Source organism: Telmatherina bonti (genome assembly GCF_933228915.1).
Source record: "Telmatherina bonti genome assembly, chromosome: 8".
Lineage (NCBI taxonomy): Eukaryota > Metazoa > Chordata > Actinopteri > Atheriniformes > Telmatherinidae > Telmatherina > Telmatherina bonti.
Window position 1 is genome coordinate 10886560 of NC_136626.1, and position 15761 is coordinate 10902320.

Genomic DNA, 15761 nt, shown 5'->3' on the forward strand with positions numbered 1-15761 from the left:
AAGAATTTACATTTAGCTGTTGTAACATTTTTCCAGATAACCCTGAACAAAAGCTTGAGAATTTATCGGAATGATTTAAAGAAATATCAAAATTTCAGAGGATGTTTTAATCAGTAAATTTGGTATTACGTTTTGTTGGATATAAGAACACTTCATTTGGGAGAACCATCACTTACGCTAGATGTAAAGGTGCTTCTGTTCCTTAGAGATTTAAAAGTGAAATATTTTACAAGTGTTGAATTTTTTTAAAGCATGCTTTCCATTTTAACAGTGAAACAACACTACCTTGTGTTCTCCATCCAGAATGTGTGAGGATCTGTTAAAGCTGGAACCTGCACTGAAAATGGTAGGAAGCAAGACATAGAACTTGGAGCCATTCTCCAGTATCAAAAACAATCAGATCCTTTATTTGTGTTTTGCAAACAGCATAAAAAATAACTTAACATGACTTTTCTTTCTTTTTTTTTTTTTTATTGAGGAACAAAGCAACCTTGTTTTAGTCACATATATCAGCCAATTGATAGTGATCAATCAAAATGAACTCTTACAATAAGCAGTTGTAGGAAACATAAATTCTACATTTGATGATGGCTCTTATTTGTTTAGAGTCAGAATAAATCATTTATTGCCCAGCTGTCTACTTCAAATGGTCACTGTTTTCATGAACACACATACTTTAGTTACCACACATTACAATTTTCATTCTATAAGGATAACCTCAGGACAGAAATGTTTCACTGTCAGAAAAACATGTACTATAGAGTATGGCTTTGAACTGACTAGCATTTACAGTTTTAATACAAGGTCTGGAAATGGATCAAGGGATCAAATTAACACTTGGTATAAAACAACATCACCAAAAAAAAAAAAAAAAAACTTGAGCAACCAGAACATTTTCAAAGCTCATATATTATTATTTGTTTGTTTACAATGTCAAAAGTGGCCCTTTAAAAAAATATTCATCACATGGTATAATGTTTAAGAGATATTTAAAAGCTTTATACCATTCACTATGGGACCAAACTACTAATTTAAGCTGAATTTATAAGGTATAGGTTAAAAATTATTCAACTCTAGTTAAAGTATCTATAAAATACATACAGAGCCAACCATCCATGTAATATCCCTGAATTAAGAACGTTGCTTGATTAAGAACATGGAGCAACATATATTTATACATCAAATATGGAAATTTACCCAACATAAGCTTTGGCTGTGGGTATTTATTGCTTTGGTGTTCTTGTGAAAGTCACCCAGGCTCTCCCCATTGTCTATTTTCTTTACCATTTGCTATTCGCTATTTAACAACCTCATAGGTGAAAAAAAAAAATAAAAAAAACCAAAACAAAAAAAGTACATCGGTGCCTGTTTCAGAACTAAAAATAAGGAAGATTAATCAGCTTTTAACAGCTTGGAGAGGTACTGATAAAGAAAAAATCTTGTTAAAGAAAAATATTTCACTTTATAGTGACGTTCATTACACTCAAGTCAGTAACTATAGAGGTACAAGTTAAAAATTAACACAAACAACTGAAAAAAGATAACTACCGAGTCTTCATAGAAAATGGAGCAACATATATTTATATTAATCAAATATGGAAATATACCCAACATAACTTTGGCTGTGGGTATTTATTGCTTTGGTGTTCTTGTGCAAGTCACACAGGCTCTCCCCATTGTGTATTTGCTGTCCACGTTTAGCTTGAAACTCATTTTGAGTGCATATTTTTCAGTGACAGGGTATCTGAAGACAGTTTCCATTATTAACAACCTCATAAGTAAAAAATAATAATAATAATAAAAAAATCTTGTTAAAGAAAAGTATTTCACTTTATAGCGACGTTCATGATTACACTGAAGTCAGTAACAATACAGGTATGAGTTAAAAGTGAACACAATCCACTGTAAAAAGCTAAATACCCAGTCTTCATGCACCCCCCCCACGATGCTTCAAGAAACACCTGTCGTCCCGGCATCCTTTGCGTGTCCAATATGGAAGAACTGGCGGTGGAGGTCCGTGGCTCCAACGGCGCTTATTATAAGGTAAATAGCAGCTTATCAACACAATTTAGCCAATTATACTGATTTAAAAGAGTACATTATTTTAGCTGAAACCGATTGGACCATGGCTACATGTTCCGGCTAGCTCTGAATCGAGCTAACGTTTTGTTATTAGCTTGTAATAGCTATGCTAGCCTAAATTAGCATGCTAAGCTAACGTGGCTAACGAGTCTTTGGTCAATGTTACTTTTTCTTGACTTTTATTACAACCAAAAGGCAAAACAACATATTCCTGTCTGCAGTTAGTCGAATTATAAAACAAATAAAACGTTTTGTTGTTTAGATTTGACATTATCTTTAGCCTTCGTGAGCTAGTTGTAGTAAGCTAGTTGCTAGTTTATCAGATTGTTTACTTAAAGAAATGTGCTCAAAGCTGTTGGAGCAGTGTTTATTTGGATATTTACATTGTTTAATTGCTATCATAGGTTTTTTAATAGCAAAATAAGCTGGTAATGGCGTTGTAGGTTTGTAGTTTTCAGAGAGCATGATGCCTCGTTAACTCCTGCAAGCCTCCGCGACTGTCTATTATTTGATATATCATCATGGCCAAGCTATCTTTACCATGTGCTTATGTGAGGCAGCTGTTCCTTGTCAGTCCTGTCAAGCTATGCCAGTGGACTTTCTGATACCGTAGACTTAGAAACTATTTATAGACCTTCAACCCGAAACTCTTTCAGTTTCCATCTGTTTAGCTCCCCTTACCCCTTCATGTCGCCACTTCTAGCTGCTGTTTCTTCTTTTTCTCAGTCTTATAACTGTCTCGCCTGTTTTTCTTGGATTATTCCAATTATTATTGTTATTACTATTCAGATTAAAATTCCTGCGGCATTCCACACTTTGGTCACAGTTTATCACAATCTTTTCAGCCCTGTTTTCGTGACTGCATTCCTGTGTGCAGGCTGCATCTTGTAGTCTTGAGTGAAGTGAAGGTATGATTTCATGGCTTCAGTGTGGTGTTATGACACAAGCTTTCACACAAGACTGTCACATGGCTTTAATGAAAGCTCTGTGGTCTGTTCCTGCTTTTTGCAACAGCTGTTTAAGGAGTATTGACAAACTCTTAAGCCTGTGTAGGTTTCAGTTTCAAAATTGCTGGATAATTATTCAAACAGCTCATATTATGTTGACTGCATTCAAACCTGTGTGTGGGTAATGGGAGGTAAGGTAACTATGGCTGAGTCTTGCCACTGTTTTCATCAAATCAAATATAAAATCAAATCAGTTCTGGTTCTCAAGGTCCTTATCTGATATGATTTGTGGTTTGATTATATAAAGATTAGACACTGTAAATTCTCTACCAATTTTCTTTTGATATGGAAGTCAGAATTTAAGACTTGCATTGTCATTTATCGGGATAAGTATCCATATTCTGCTGGAATTCTTTTGTGTATGTGTTTAAAAATGAAAGTGACAGCAGCTGAAGATTAAGATGTAGATCAAATAAATAAAAGTTAATTAAATTGTGGGTTTATGATGGCAGATAGTCATTTTTACCTGGTGTCTGTTTAATGTGATTTGCAGGTGTAAAAGTCTTTTACGGGCATCTTTTCAACTGTCCTCTCTTTTAAGAAAAGAGTAGGAATGATTTGTCTGATCTTGTTCCCTGGTGGAAAAATAAAATAAATAAATGCTTAGTTCTGTCCCACCATCACCAGGTTTTGTAATTCTTTTTAGAAAACTACTTTTATTATTATTTTTTTATTTTATGTAGTTTTATCAGCTACTTTTAGATGATCCTTACCTGAAAAGTTTAACCAGTATGATCAATAATTGTATCACAAAAGTATTTTATGTACCAAAAAGGTTTTACAGATTTGCTTTATTCAAACATTACAATGTAGTACTATCCTGCAAATGTGGTTTTACTGGGAAACTATTTGGAAATGTGATGGCTGCTTCCATATTTAGATGTCACTGGGTTATAAAGAACAACTTATATATTTCATTGTAAAGATGCAGAATGTATGGTTATTGTTGTCTGTACATCAGTATGTTTTCAGAGAAAACATGGGTTATCAATGTGTGGTGTCTAATTTATCAGGTAATTAAACTAAATGAGATTTAGTAAACCTATAACAGTGAATGTTTTCTGATATCCACAGCAATAACGGCTGCATAATTGGGCAAATTAAGCTGTCAGACAACTGCCTCAGGTGCAATGGGAAAGGATGAGTCAGTGAAAAGTTCACCTCACTGAAAAATACAATAACAGCAATCAGATACTATTTTGATTTTGATTTATTTTACATTGTGATGGACCATGTTTGGTTCAGATACCTGGGAATTCATTTGAGAAGCTGGAGCATATTGCCCTGCTTATTTGCTTATTACGTGACAATTTATAACCATAACAGTAACTAATTGTTCCTGCTTTGCACGGATCATCCTTTGATGTTATATTGGGAAATATGATTAATGTTTTTATTAGACAAATTGATGTAATTTGTTTTAATGACTAATTGAAAGTAAAAAAAAAAATCTTATTTCTTTCTGGTTTTCCCAAATAATTTAAATAAGGGTTTATATTTGCCCACATTTCAAATCACTGCACAAACAGCAAGGAGTTGGCATAGAAAGGGGCCTCTGCTATTTTAAGTAGTCTTTTCCTTGAATGCACACTATTTAAAATATAAACAGAAAAGGTTGAAAGACCATAGCTTATTTTTCTTTATTTTGTTAAGCCTACCTGATTTTTTATTTATTCTAATTCTAGGTTTAGATATTAGTGGTCATTCTGGCTTTTATTGATGGATGATGGGTTGCTGCACATCCTGCCAAGCTACTGCCAATGCCAAAGCTCTGAATTAGCGTGAAACCTTATGTTTGGAGTGTGCACCTGTGAGAAATAAACAAAACAGCTACCCCCTCCAAGATCGGCATCTCCACTGGGCTTCAAGGACTCCACAGGAATTCTTCAGAGGTGCCACGTTATGTCAGTCACCTGGTCTTCTCTTTGTCTGTCTTGCAGGGCTTTGTCAAAGATATCCACGATGACTCTCTCACTATTGCCTTTGAGAACAAGTAAGGCCCTTTTTCTCTAAGTTTTTTTTGTTTCTTTGTAAAACAAAGTACAAAATTCCTAAATAAATCCAAGACTACATGGTTTATATCACGGTATGAAACAAGCATCTTCTATTTTAGTTGGCAGCCAGAACGCCAGGTGCCCTTCAGTGAAGTCAGATTTCCACCACCTGCTGATGCCAAGAAGGAGATTGGAGAGGGCGAGGAAGTGGAGGTGAGGTGGATGGTTGCTGCCATCTCTGTCCTTGTTGTTTCCTTGTTGTCTTTCATTTTCTTTTTGTGTGTCACACAATGCATCTCATTTAATCTCCTCTGCAGATCTTCTCCAGAGCCAATGAACAGGAGCCTTGTGGCTGGTGGTTAGCTAAAGTCCGAATGATGAAGGGAGATGTAAGTATTGTAAATATATATTAAGTTTCTGTATTATACAGAACTATATATCACAGGAACAATAGAAAAACATAAAACATTTTATTTAAGAGCGGGCTCTGCTCTTCACAGTTGTTCAGTTGCTGTAAAAATAAATGAATGAAGTTCTCTGTGCTAACATAGCATGTTCATATTTCCAGTTCTATGTGATTGAGTATGCAGCCTGTGATGCCACCTACAATGAAATAGTAACCTTTGAGCGTCTGCGTCCAGTCAACACCAACAAGGCTATCACCAAGAACACCTTCCACAAGTGCTCGGTCTCTGTTCCTCAGGATCTACAAGAAGCGTATGTATAGTGTCCTTAGAATATCAGCATTAGAGAAGGGCAAAGGGATGATCCATTTGTTCGCATTTGGAACTGAAAGTAAGACATTTTCTTCGTTTTACAGGTGCCAGAGTGAAAATGCACATAAGGAATTCAAGAAAGCTGTGGGAGCCTGTCACATCTCTTACTGCCCCGAGACCAGTCAACTTTTGATCGTGGTAACTATAGATGGCTCTAGTCTCATGGCAGTATTCAGATATCCACCATATACTGACTTCTGTGCTTCCTTGTGATTTTAATGAACGTTCTGTTCAGTGTGTTTCTGTAGTGGATGATTTGCCAATTCCTTTCTTGCTCTGTTCATTTGCATCATTATTTCTGTGCTTTTGTGTGTGTAGTCCACCAACGAGTCAACAGTGAAGCGCGTGTCTTTGCTGAGTGACATGCACCTGCGCAGCCTCAGAACCAAGCTGATGCTAATGTCACGTAACCAAGAAGCCACAAAACACCTGGAGGTCAGTTGGTCAGACGTAAAATCGTTAAGCACTTCTGAAATGCCATATTCAAGATATTGTTGTCTGCATTTACTGGTTCATTATCAGCCTTACCTTGGAGTAGGTATGTGTGTGGTGACTTCCTGTTAATTTCAAAATGTTGTGTGTGTGTTGAACGTGGCAGATTCCACAGTCTTAGCGTTGACTTCTAATGTGAGAGGTAATAAGCTGCTAGGGCTGCACGGTAGCATAGTGGTTAGCACTGTGGCCTCACAGCAAGGTTGTTGGTTTGATCCTCAGCTGAGGCGAGGTTTGGACAGCGTTCTTTATGTGTGGAGTTTGCATGTTCTCCCCGTGTATGCGTGGATTCTCTCTGGGTCTCCAGCTTCCTCCCACCATCCAAAGACACGCATGTTGGGTTGATTGGTTATTCTAAATTGCCCATAGGAGTGAGTGAGTGAGGCTCCAGCTTCCCTGCGAAACCTTCCTTGGATTAAGCAGTTAGGATAATGAATGAATGAATGAATGAATAAACTGCTAAATAGTCTCCAGGTGTGTGTAATCCCGTGGTGAATGAAAAACTCTGAATTTGGCCTGAAGGTTCTGATCGTTTTCCAGCCATACATTTAGTTTTTTTTTTTTTTGTTTTTTTTTTTTTTTAAATCATTTGATGTCTAGAAACAAAGTTATTACAAGTGCTGTTTTAAAAATCTGAATTTGGGGTTATCACAGTGAGAAGAATCAAAAGCTGATTTTGATAAGAATAAAACAGGCAACCTCACAGTTGTGTATAAAGACTAAGATGCTGCTGAGCATCAGTTAAAAACAATTGATACCTGAGTTTTGAGTTGATATTGGAATAACTAAATTGAAATAAATTATAATTGATTAATCAGTTTATTTCCAGCCTAGGTCTATTAAGCAGATAAACTTCCTATAACTGCATGCTTGTGTTTGTGTAGACCTCCAGGCAGCTGGTATCCTCCTTCCAGGAGGAGTTCACAGTGAGACCAGATCTGATGGGCTTGGCAATTGGCAGCCATGGCAGCAACATACAACAAGCAAGGAAGGTTCAAGGTGTCACCGCCATTGAGTTGGATGAGGAAACGGGCACTTTCAGGATTTATGGAGAGGTAGTTCTGTGTGTGAAACTCACCTGATGAACAAGAAAGTGGAATTTATTAGTTTTATATTAATAAAATCAAAGTCCGAAGCTAAAGAAGGTTTTGGCCAATCAGATTAATTAATATTTTTGATTATATTATTTAAACAAACTAAATTTTCTACCATTTAAGTCAGAAGTCAGTCTTAGTGTATGTGTAACTAAGCATATGTTTAAGCTATTGAAATGCATACACTGGATCATTGTGTTAAGTGTTTTTGACTCTGTTGGCCTTTAGACAGCTGAGGCAGTGAAGAAGGCCAGGAACTACTTGGAGTTTCTTGAGGATTCTGTCCAGGTGCCAAGGAACCTTGTTGGTATGCAAAGAAAAACATTTCATACAACATTTAAACAGTTTCAATATGTTGCCAGTCAGTCCCCAGTCTTCTTCGGAACAAAGATCTGCAACATATCACCAAGCTGCTTTGGAAATGACAGTGTGTCATACTTGAAATATTTTTTTCAGCTTTCATTTTCATGTGCATGTCATGCTCTGTATCTCTAGGCAAAGTGATTGGTAAGAACGGGAAGGTCATCCAGGAGATTGTGGACAAGTCTGGCGTGGTGAGGGTTAAGATAGAAGGAGACAATGACAACAAGCAGCCCAGACAGGAAGTAAGTTTGCTACTGCAGTGTGCTCACTGCTTCTCATAAAGCAGTTCACATAACACTTGCTCGTGTCAAAAGCTGTATTCAGAAGAGGCTTCTCTTAGCTGGTTCCAACAGTCCCATACTAACATGCGCGTTGTGTTTTTGTGTTTTGTTGACACAGGGAATGGTCCCATTTACCTTTGTTGGCACTAAGGAGAGCATTGGCAACGTTCAGGTCTTATTGGAGTACCACATCTCTTACCTGAATGTAAGGGCTCAAACTGTACCTGCTTTGATGCATGTTTGTCAGTTTTTACCACTTCCTTTCTTCCACTGAATTATGAATGCTGGAGTCAGTTGTCTGATCTTTTAATGCTTCTGTTCTAACTTCTGCAGAGATAAACTCTGACATCACTTTGCTAGCTGCATGCGAACAGTGCCTTACAAACGGGTTTAATGCTGTGAACATGTGCGCTGAGATACTTGATGAGGAATACATACTAATATTAGATACTAATATTAGATACTAATAATCCTTATAGAGACTGTGCTGCTTTGCTGTGTATACATTTGGACTGCATATGTATTTATGTGCTTGACCTGTGCTGTTTGCATGTTCTGTGCTGCATCGGTGGTTTGTGTGCATTTGTTTTGCACTGTGTGTGTAGGATTTGATGGAGCTTCTTGCAGAGGGACAGCATCTAGAGGAAGAGCTGAGGCAGATTTGTTATACACAGAGAAGCAGCCTAGCATCATTCATAATGAACAGAACAAGAACCACTGTATGTGATTTAGTTGTGTGCATGATGACTTTACATGTATATGCAATGATGTTCTTAAGAATAAATGTCACATTTAGCTGAATTTCTGGAACCTAAATTGATTTGAATCACTCACCTTCTTGGTTATTGTTTCTATTGTTTTTATTCCTGTTCTACTGTTTTATGTTTACCTTCTCTAAGGAGGTTGAGCAGCTTCGTCTGGAGCGGATGCAGATTGACGAACAGTTACGTCAGCTCACGCAGGGTCACCGTGCAGCTGACCGGGACAGGGGGGACAGAGGCGACAGAGGTGGGGGATACAATACAGACAACAGTGCCAACAACTCCTCGTCCTCCTTGCATGGTAGTCGCTCCTACAACGGCCGAGGCCGTGGACGCAGAGGTCATGGCTACAGCACTGGATACGGTATGGTAATCAGGTTATTCATTGTCAGATGATGAAGGAATGTGCCATTTAATTATATCACAATGTAACAGAAACTTATTCTTTCTCAGGTATTTTACAGTTATTTATCTGTTCTCTCTTGTATTTGATTGAATTCAGGCACCAACTCTGAGCAGTCCAACGCTTCTGAGACTGACTTAGATCACAAGGATGAGCTCAGCGATTGGTCCTTGGCCGGAGAGGACCAGGACAGGTGAGCTTCATTCTGTTCTATAACTCAAAGTGTTGCAGAGATGTTAAATATTCAGGTTGAAAATTGTAGTTGAAATTTCATTACAACATGCATAATGTCTGTAGTCTTTGTTTAATGTTGAGAAGCTGGTACTTCTACTTGATTGGTTGTTTTCTCTTTGTTGGGCTTGTAGGGAGAGGGAAAGAGGCCCTCGACCACAAAGAGATGGCCGCAGGAGGCCAGGGCCCGGCAGAGGCCGAGGAGGACCTGGGGGAAGGGGCAGAGGTGGAAGAGGAGGCTACAACAACACCTCTGGTAAAAACATCTTGAAGGATGTGTAAAGATGAAGAAATCTCTCCTGTCAAAGTTCTTATGAGGTCATAACCATTTTTCTGTGGCTGATTTAGATTTTTTTTTCTTTCTTTTTTTTTTTTTCCCCAGCAGGATCCCGAGACCATGACAACAATCATCCCTATGGACCCCTGGAAACCAACACAGAGACAGACCAGACAGCTGACACAGATGCCAGTGAGTCCAACTTGCCTGCAAACCGCCGCCGAAGGTCCCGGCGACGTAGAACAGATGAGGATGCCACGCTGATGGATGGAATGAGCGAATCTGACAATGCCTCGATGAGCGAAAATGGAATAGGTATGGACGTCATATGGGAAGATTCTCTTTTTGTCACTTAAACACAACGTGAGGCAAGTTTATTTTGTACACGACACCTCAATAACAAGAGGATTCAGGGTGCTTCACAGAAACATTAAACATTAGAAAATAAGAAACACAATTTAAACAATTCATTCTTATTTTTTAGCAGTCAGACGTGCAGCAATGCACCTTACCCCATTTTAACTATTAAATTAGCTGTTAAAAGACAAAGTATATGTAAGAGCCCTACTGTTCTCTCTTTGATAAGACTCAGAAGCCAAACCTCAGCGTCGCAATCGTAGCCGACGTCGCCGCATTCGCTTGCCTGAGGAGAGGCAGCCAGGTAACCATGGCAATGCCAGTGCTTTAATGGTGCAACTGAAAAGTTGTGCACATTGCCTTAAGTTTGTGTGTGCAGCAATGGAAAACTAAACAAAAATCTGTCTGGTCCAGCATTGCCTGTTTGGAATTTGCCTGCCAAGGATAATATTTTACTAAATGATGAAATGCGCGACTTGTGAAAACAGCATTTTCTAATAAAGTAAACTGCACTTCTGCATCAAATAAAAGTACATCTTTTATTTTCCTGCCCAAAGTTGATCGACCTGAACTTCACTTTGCATTTACAGGTTGGTAGTTCCAAAAGTGGCAGTATAATCTAATAAACTAGAATATTAAACTTGATTGTATCTTTTTTTTATTTAATTTGTTGAGCCTTAAATGATTTAAACCACATATTACGGTACAAATGATTCAACTGTCTGGAAACTGACAAGCATCCTTGTTTGTTGCACTGTTTGTGTAGACAGTTGTAAAACTACCTCACACTGAAATTGACAGCTTTATACGTGTTTTACTCATTTGCATGCATTGAAATGCTAATGAAGTTATGAAAATTTGGAAGATCTTTCTGTTGTATTCATCAAAACAGATAACAAGGAGTCTGTTAGCAGAATGTATCTGTCACCTTATATAACCAAAGAATTTTTCTTTTTTTTTTTTTTAATAAATTTATTTATGCAGTGACTGTGGCTGACTTCATATCCCGGGCTGAATCTCAGAGTAGACAGATGAACAACAAGGACGCCACTAAAAACAAAGAAGTGGTTAGTACTGAAATATCTCATCTTAATAAAATGTTTTGTAGTTGTACTTCAGGAAGTTTTCATTCTGGATTTTGTTACATTTTAAACTAAAATTTCTCAAAATCTCAATGTGTGTACCTAAGAAACGTGTTGTCTTCTTCATGTAGTAATATTTGTCCCTTCTGTATGATCAGGGTATGGGTGACGTCCTCACCGAGCACAGCCCAAAGTCTGCTCCAGCCACCACCAATGGCTCGAACAACAGTGTTTCTGACAACACGGATAACACTAATGCTTCCAGGTCTTCCACTGAGAGGTCTGCCAAAGTCTCCTACAAGGGGGACTCTAACCCGCAACCTGTTGCTAATGGACTCTCCTAGTCAGACATGACCAGAGGAAATGGCTTCAAATATCTGAACCTTTTTGGTTGCATTTGATTCAACTTTCATGTCTGGCCTCAAACATTAATATTTTAAACAAAAGCAAGCACTGTTTTTTTTTTTTTCTACTTAAATATCTGGAACCTGCTTAGCTGCACAATGTCATTAGTTCTGAACCTTTACACATCTATCTTTACTACTATTCATTTTACTACAGTGTTTGTTTTTAACAGTAGTTCTTCCTGTATGAACTTGCCAAAGATAGTCAAACCCACACACTCACAGACATGTATATAAGCTGTTTTGTTTTTAGTCCACTCTTCACTGAGAGCTCATGGAGAGGTTGGACTGAGTACAGCGTTTCTAAAATGCAAACAGGAATTCCACTCAAACCCATACTGTGGTATGAATGCAACACTTCTTTCTTTTTTTAGTAAAAATATCATAGCAGGGTTTTAAAATAAGGTCTGTCTTTTATCAGGTGGACTCAGAACGATGCTCTCACAACTTTTTTCAGGATATTTTGTGCATTTAAGCTAGTTTGTACATTAGATAATCTGCATGAGCAGTACCATGGTGCAGGTAGGTTTGTTGAAAACTCAAGTATGATTGATGTACATGTACAGCTGTTGTGCCTTCAGATTAGATTCAACATGTTGCATCCTGGGTCTGCACACTCTGAAATCCACTGATTTCTGTGTAACTTGTTTGCTCTCACTTGCCCCAGTAATACTAGATACATTGTCTAAGTATGCTAAATGTTGTCTTATGGAGCTGAGGGCAAGTAAGGACAAGCTGTTAAAACGCCCTTACAGGATTTCAGAGCCATCATTTTTAAAAGTGTGTCTGCTCTTAGTGTTAAGTGGAAATAAATCCAATTTCCATCATATATATATTTATATATATATGAATAAATGTGTGTGTGCGTGTATGTTAAAGAATTTACATTAGCTGCTTCCTGTTTTTTTTTTTTTTTTTTTTCAATATGCAACCACTTTTGTCATTGAAGAGATGTTATTACAGCTTGTCTAAAAAAGAAACGAGACAAAAGATTGTTTTGTTTGCACTGAAACAAAACCTTTTTTCTGTTAAAGCTCATCGTTGTTGAGTCTGAAAACTGACTCGTTACTGTTTAGAGCTGGACAGAGATGTAGACTACAGTACTGGGTTTCCTGGAAATTGTTTAACACTTCCAATAGTTCATCAGTTTCCACAAGGAATCCGGACGGCTTTCCTTTTGTTTTACTGACCGAAACCCATTTAAATCAGCAGTAATTCAGAGCATTTTTCTTTATCTTTTGGACAGTTTTCGCCCACTCTGACATGCATATAATTGTGGAACTCCTGTTCCGTCTGTGTTGAGATGTTTCTGGAAATCCAGAGCTTGGCGATAACTTTTGGTTCTTCCACACTGGCTGGCTGGAAACTGGTCATGACTGTTCCTTTAAGGAAGGAGATTTATTTGGGTTATTTATTTTTTAGAAAGTGTACAGTATTTAAAAAAGAAAAAAAAAAAAAAAAGCTTTTTCTTTTTCTTGACACTAAAACGTGTGATATCCAGAAGTTCTCTTTAAAGTCAAATGACAATTTGGACTACTGGGAGTTGACATCCCAAATGTTTTTCTTGGGACAACTACAGTAAGGTTTTTTTTTTTTTTTGTTTGTTTTTTTAAAGGATTGTCTGGTTGGTTGATGTGCAATATGTTTTGTATGCAAATAGGTTCTTAAATAAACTTGATCTTCTATTTAGATCTAAAACCTAAAGCTGTTTGACATGATTCATTTTAAAGTTTCACTTGTGAACATCTTAGTTTTAAAAATGTTGGACAGAAAAGAAGGCCAAACATTTTTCTGTAGATGTCTAAATCAGCCTGGGAAAACTCATGGGTCTTCAACAAATAAAATCTTTTCCTCAGATTTGGCCTTGTGCTCAATAGCAGCCAAACAGCAGACCCACTGAGCTAAATCAAATGTTCAGCACCAGTTATTAAAGCGATTAACATTCTGCTATTTTATGTTAATGTGTTTATGAAACAGGCTCAGAGAACCCTGAGTTGTCTCACTTTATCCACCATTTTCCTGCCTCAAATGATGATCTGTCTAGTTTCTCCAAAAATCAGTGTTAATGTATGCAACCAAACTGAAAAAAGGCTAGACCTAAACCTAAACCTTTTACCTTAATGTAAATATACAGTCCAAACTTAAAAACTCCCAGGAGACAAAATCCATTATTACATTGTCTTTTATTATTAAATTCTGCAAGAGCTCATAAAACATGCACTCTGAGATGATAGCAAAAACTTCAAAGTGAATAAAAACTATATGTACACATGTGAGTCTTGTTTTCAGATGGTCTTTAAAGGGTGTGAATGTACCGTCCCTGCGATGCAGAACATATTTAAAGAAAAGGTACAGGGAGTTTATTCATAATGAGATTCTGCAGTGTAATTTCAGCTCTGGAAAGCTTGAATAATGAAGTGCTCTCTGAAGTCAGTCAGTGCAACAGCATGAATAAGAGCAGCGTGAGGACGTTTCATCAGCACCTTCACTTCTATTTCTTAGCCTGGTTTTCCATCAGGTCCTTTGCTTCATTTACTTTTGCAGCTAGATATGGAGATCCACCTGTGAGATCAGACAGACAAACAGTTGAAGTGGTAAGTACCAAGACTGCATGTAAGTTTACAAAATGTAGTTTTCAATTTAAAAGTTTCTGTTATAATGGATTACTTAGTTTGTCTTCATTTAACCAACAATGCTTACATATATTTACCAGACTGCTAAGAAGGACATGAGGGAATGATCAAAAGAACGGTATTAAATACTGGCCTTACCTCTGTCTGGATGGTTCAGGATCATCAGTTTTCTATGAGCCTCTCTGATCTTATTTTTGTTGGCAGTGGGACTGAAAGACACACGCAGAAGTAAGTGAATTACTGCTCAGCTGGGACAGGTCACAGCAAGAGGCAGCAATAAGACTAAAGTTCTGGATGACAAGGCCAGGATGGACAGGGGCACATCTATTGGCTCAGAAGCAGTTCTGAAAATAGATCAAATGTGGGAAAGACTGTCCTGACACCATACCTGACAGCTAACACAAGAGCAGCTTCTCTCTTTGTCATCTTTGGTTCAAATCCACCTCTGTAGTACCCCCCTCCAAAAGCCTGTCAGAGCATATTTAAGAGAACACACAAATCAGTTTGAAAGAAAAACACATGCTCATTGAATGTTAAGATGGATTAGAGTTGCTAAACTTCTATTGACATGGCAACACCGAGCACTTTCACCATCTTACCGACTTGGGAAGACTCTCCAGGGCCTGTTTCACTTGAGGCTGCATTTGCTTCATGGCCTGAATGGCATAACGACCTGATAAGACGACAAAACATGCAGGTCGACACTTTTACAAGATTTTAAAAACAAACAAACACATAAACATGTGGCTACTCACCAGCAAACCCAGCTGCAGCCAGTGCCAGTCCCACTGCCACCATGGAGCTGGCCTGAATACATTGAACATCATTAAAAACCTGAAACTGTCTCTTCGCATGCTGCTGTGCTAATATCCATGTGAAGCCAAAACCGCATCTAAACAGGTAACCCGAACAGCTTTAAGTGAATGTGTTTTCTTACTATAACTGGTAATAAACACAACATTTGCTGTATTTAGTCCTGCTGCCTTCAAATGGTCAAATGGCACATAAGCGGAAAGCTAATGTTAGCTTAGCCAACTAAATGAACCTGATCGATACTTTTGGCAGAATTTTTTTTTTTTATCATGCTTCTATTTTGAAATAGTTGTCCTGTATAATAATACATTACGTGATCAACCTACCATGTCTCTGCGTTATGTTCCTTTTCTGTAATAGACTACGATCATAACTTTTGACCTCTCATGTTTTCGTTGATCAGGCGTCCATGTGTTTATGCCGACAATCGAGCAGAACTGTCGTAAAAAATACCGACTAGCTAATAAGTGCTAGCATAAGCTAAGCTAGCTCTGGCTAATGGCCTCAAACTTACAAATAAATACGTAAAAGACACTGTATTACTTTTACTCGTATATTAATGCTAAAAAAAAATGTGGCAATCCTTCCTATGAAGACACTTAAGTTTAAGAATATTTGGTTCCGCTTTAATGGATATATATTTTAATCAGTTAAATTGTTTTTTAAAATGCATTTAAGCCAATTAAGAGCAGCTGTCCTACTTTTCTTCCT

The 15761-nt window shown here is 37.6% G+C and overlaps 2 protein-coding genes across 5 annotated transcripts; one reads left to right on the top strand and one right to left on the bottom strand.

Annotated features, from left to right (window-relative positions):
* The first annotated feature begins 1972 nt into the window (after positions 1 to 1972).
* On the top strand, positions 1973 to 13308 carry fxr1 (FMR1 autosomal homolog 1). Of its 4 annotated transcripts, none has more exons than XM_079245051.1 (18): positions 1973 to 2043; positions 5030 to 5082; positions 5203 to 5296; positions 5401 to 5472; positions 5652 to 5800; positions 5904 to 5997; positions 6178 to 6294; positions 7236 to 7406; positions 7674 to 7752; positions 7941 to 8050; positions 8199 to 8294; positions 8989 to 9214; positions 9353 to 9446; positions 9619 to 9740; positions 9867 to 10076; positions 10348 to 10422; positions 11103 to 11185; positions 11359 to 13308. In XM_079245051.1, exons 1-18 carry the CDS (start codon positions 1993 to 1995, stop codon positions 11542 to 11544), a joined length of 2082 nt encoding a protein of 693 aa, XP_079101177.1. In that variant the 5' UTR covers positions 1973 to 1992; the 3' UTR covers positions 11545 to 13308. The 4 variants fall into 4 exon arrangements, with proteins under 4 accessions (XP_079101177.1, XP_079101178.1, XP_079101179.1 ...); XM_079245052.1 differs by having other exon boundaries at positions 8202 to 8294; XM_079245053.1 differs by having other exon boundaries at positions 8208 to 8294.
* Positions 13309 to 13770: 462 nt separating this feature from the next.
* On the bottom strand, positions 13771 to 15475 carry dnajc19 (DnaJ (Hsp40) homolog, subfamily C, member 19). The gene is made up of 6 exons (XM_079245353.1): positions 15377 to 15475; positions 14993 to 15044; positions 14837 to 14910; positions 14626 to 14705; positions 14376 to 14446; positions 13771 to 14166 (listed from the first exon to the last, which is right to left on the bottom strand). Exons 1-6 carry the CDS (start codon positions 15377 to 15379, stop codon positions 14096 to 14098), a joined length of 351 nt encoding a protein of 116 aa, XP_079101479.1. The 5' UTR covers positions 15380 to 15475; the 3' UTR covers positions 13771 to 14095.
* Between the last annotated feature and the right edge of the window lie 286 nt (positions 15476 to 15761).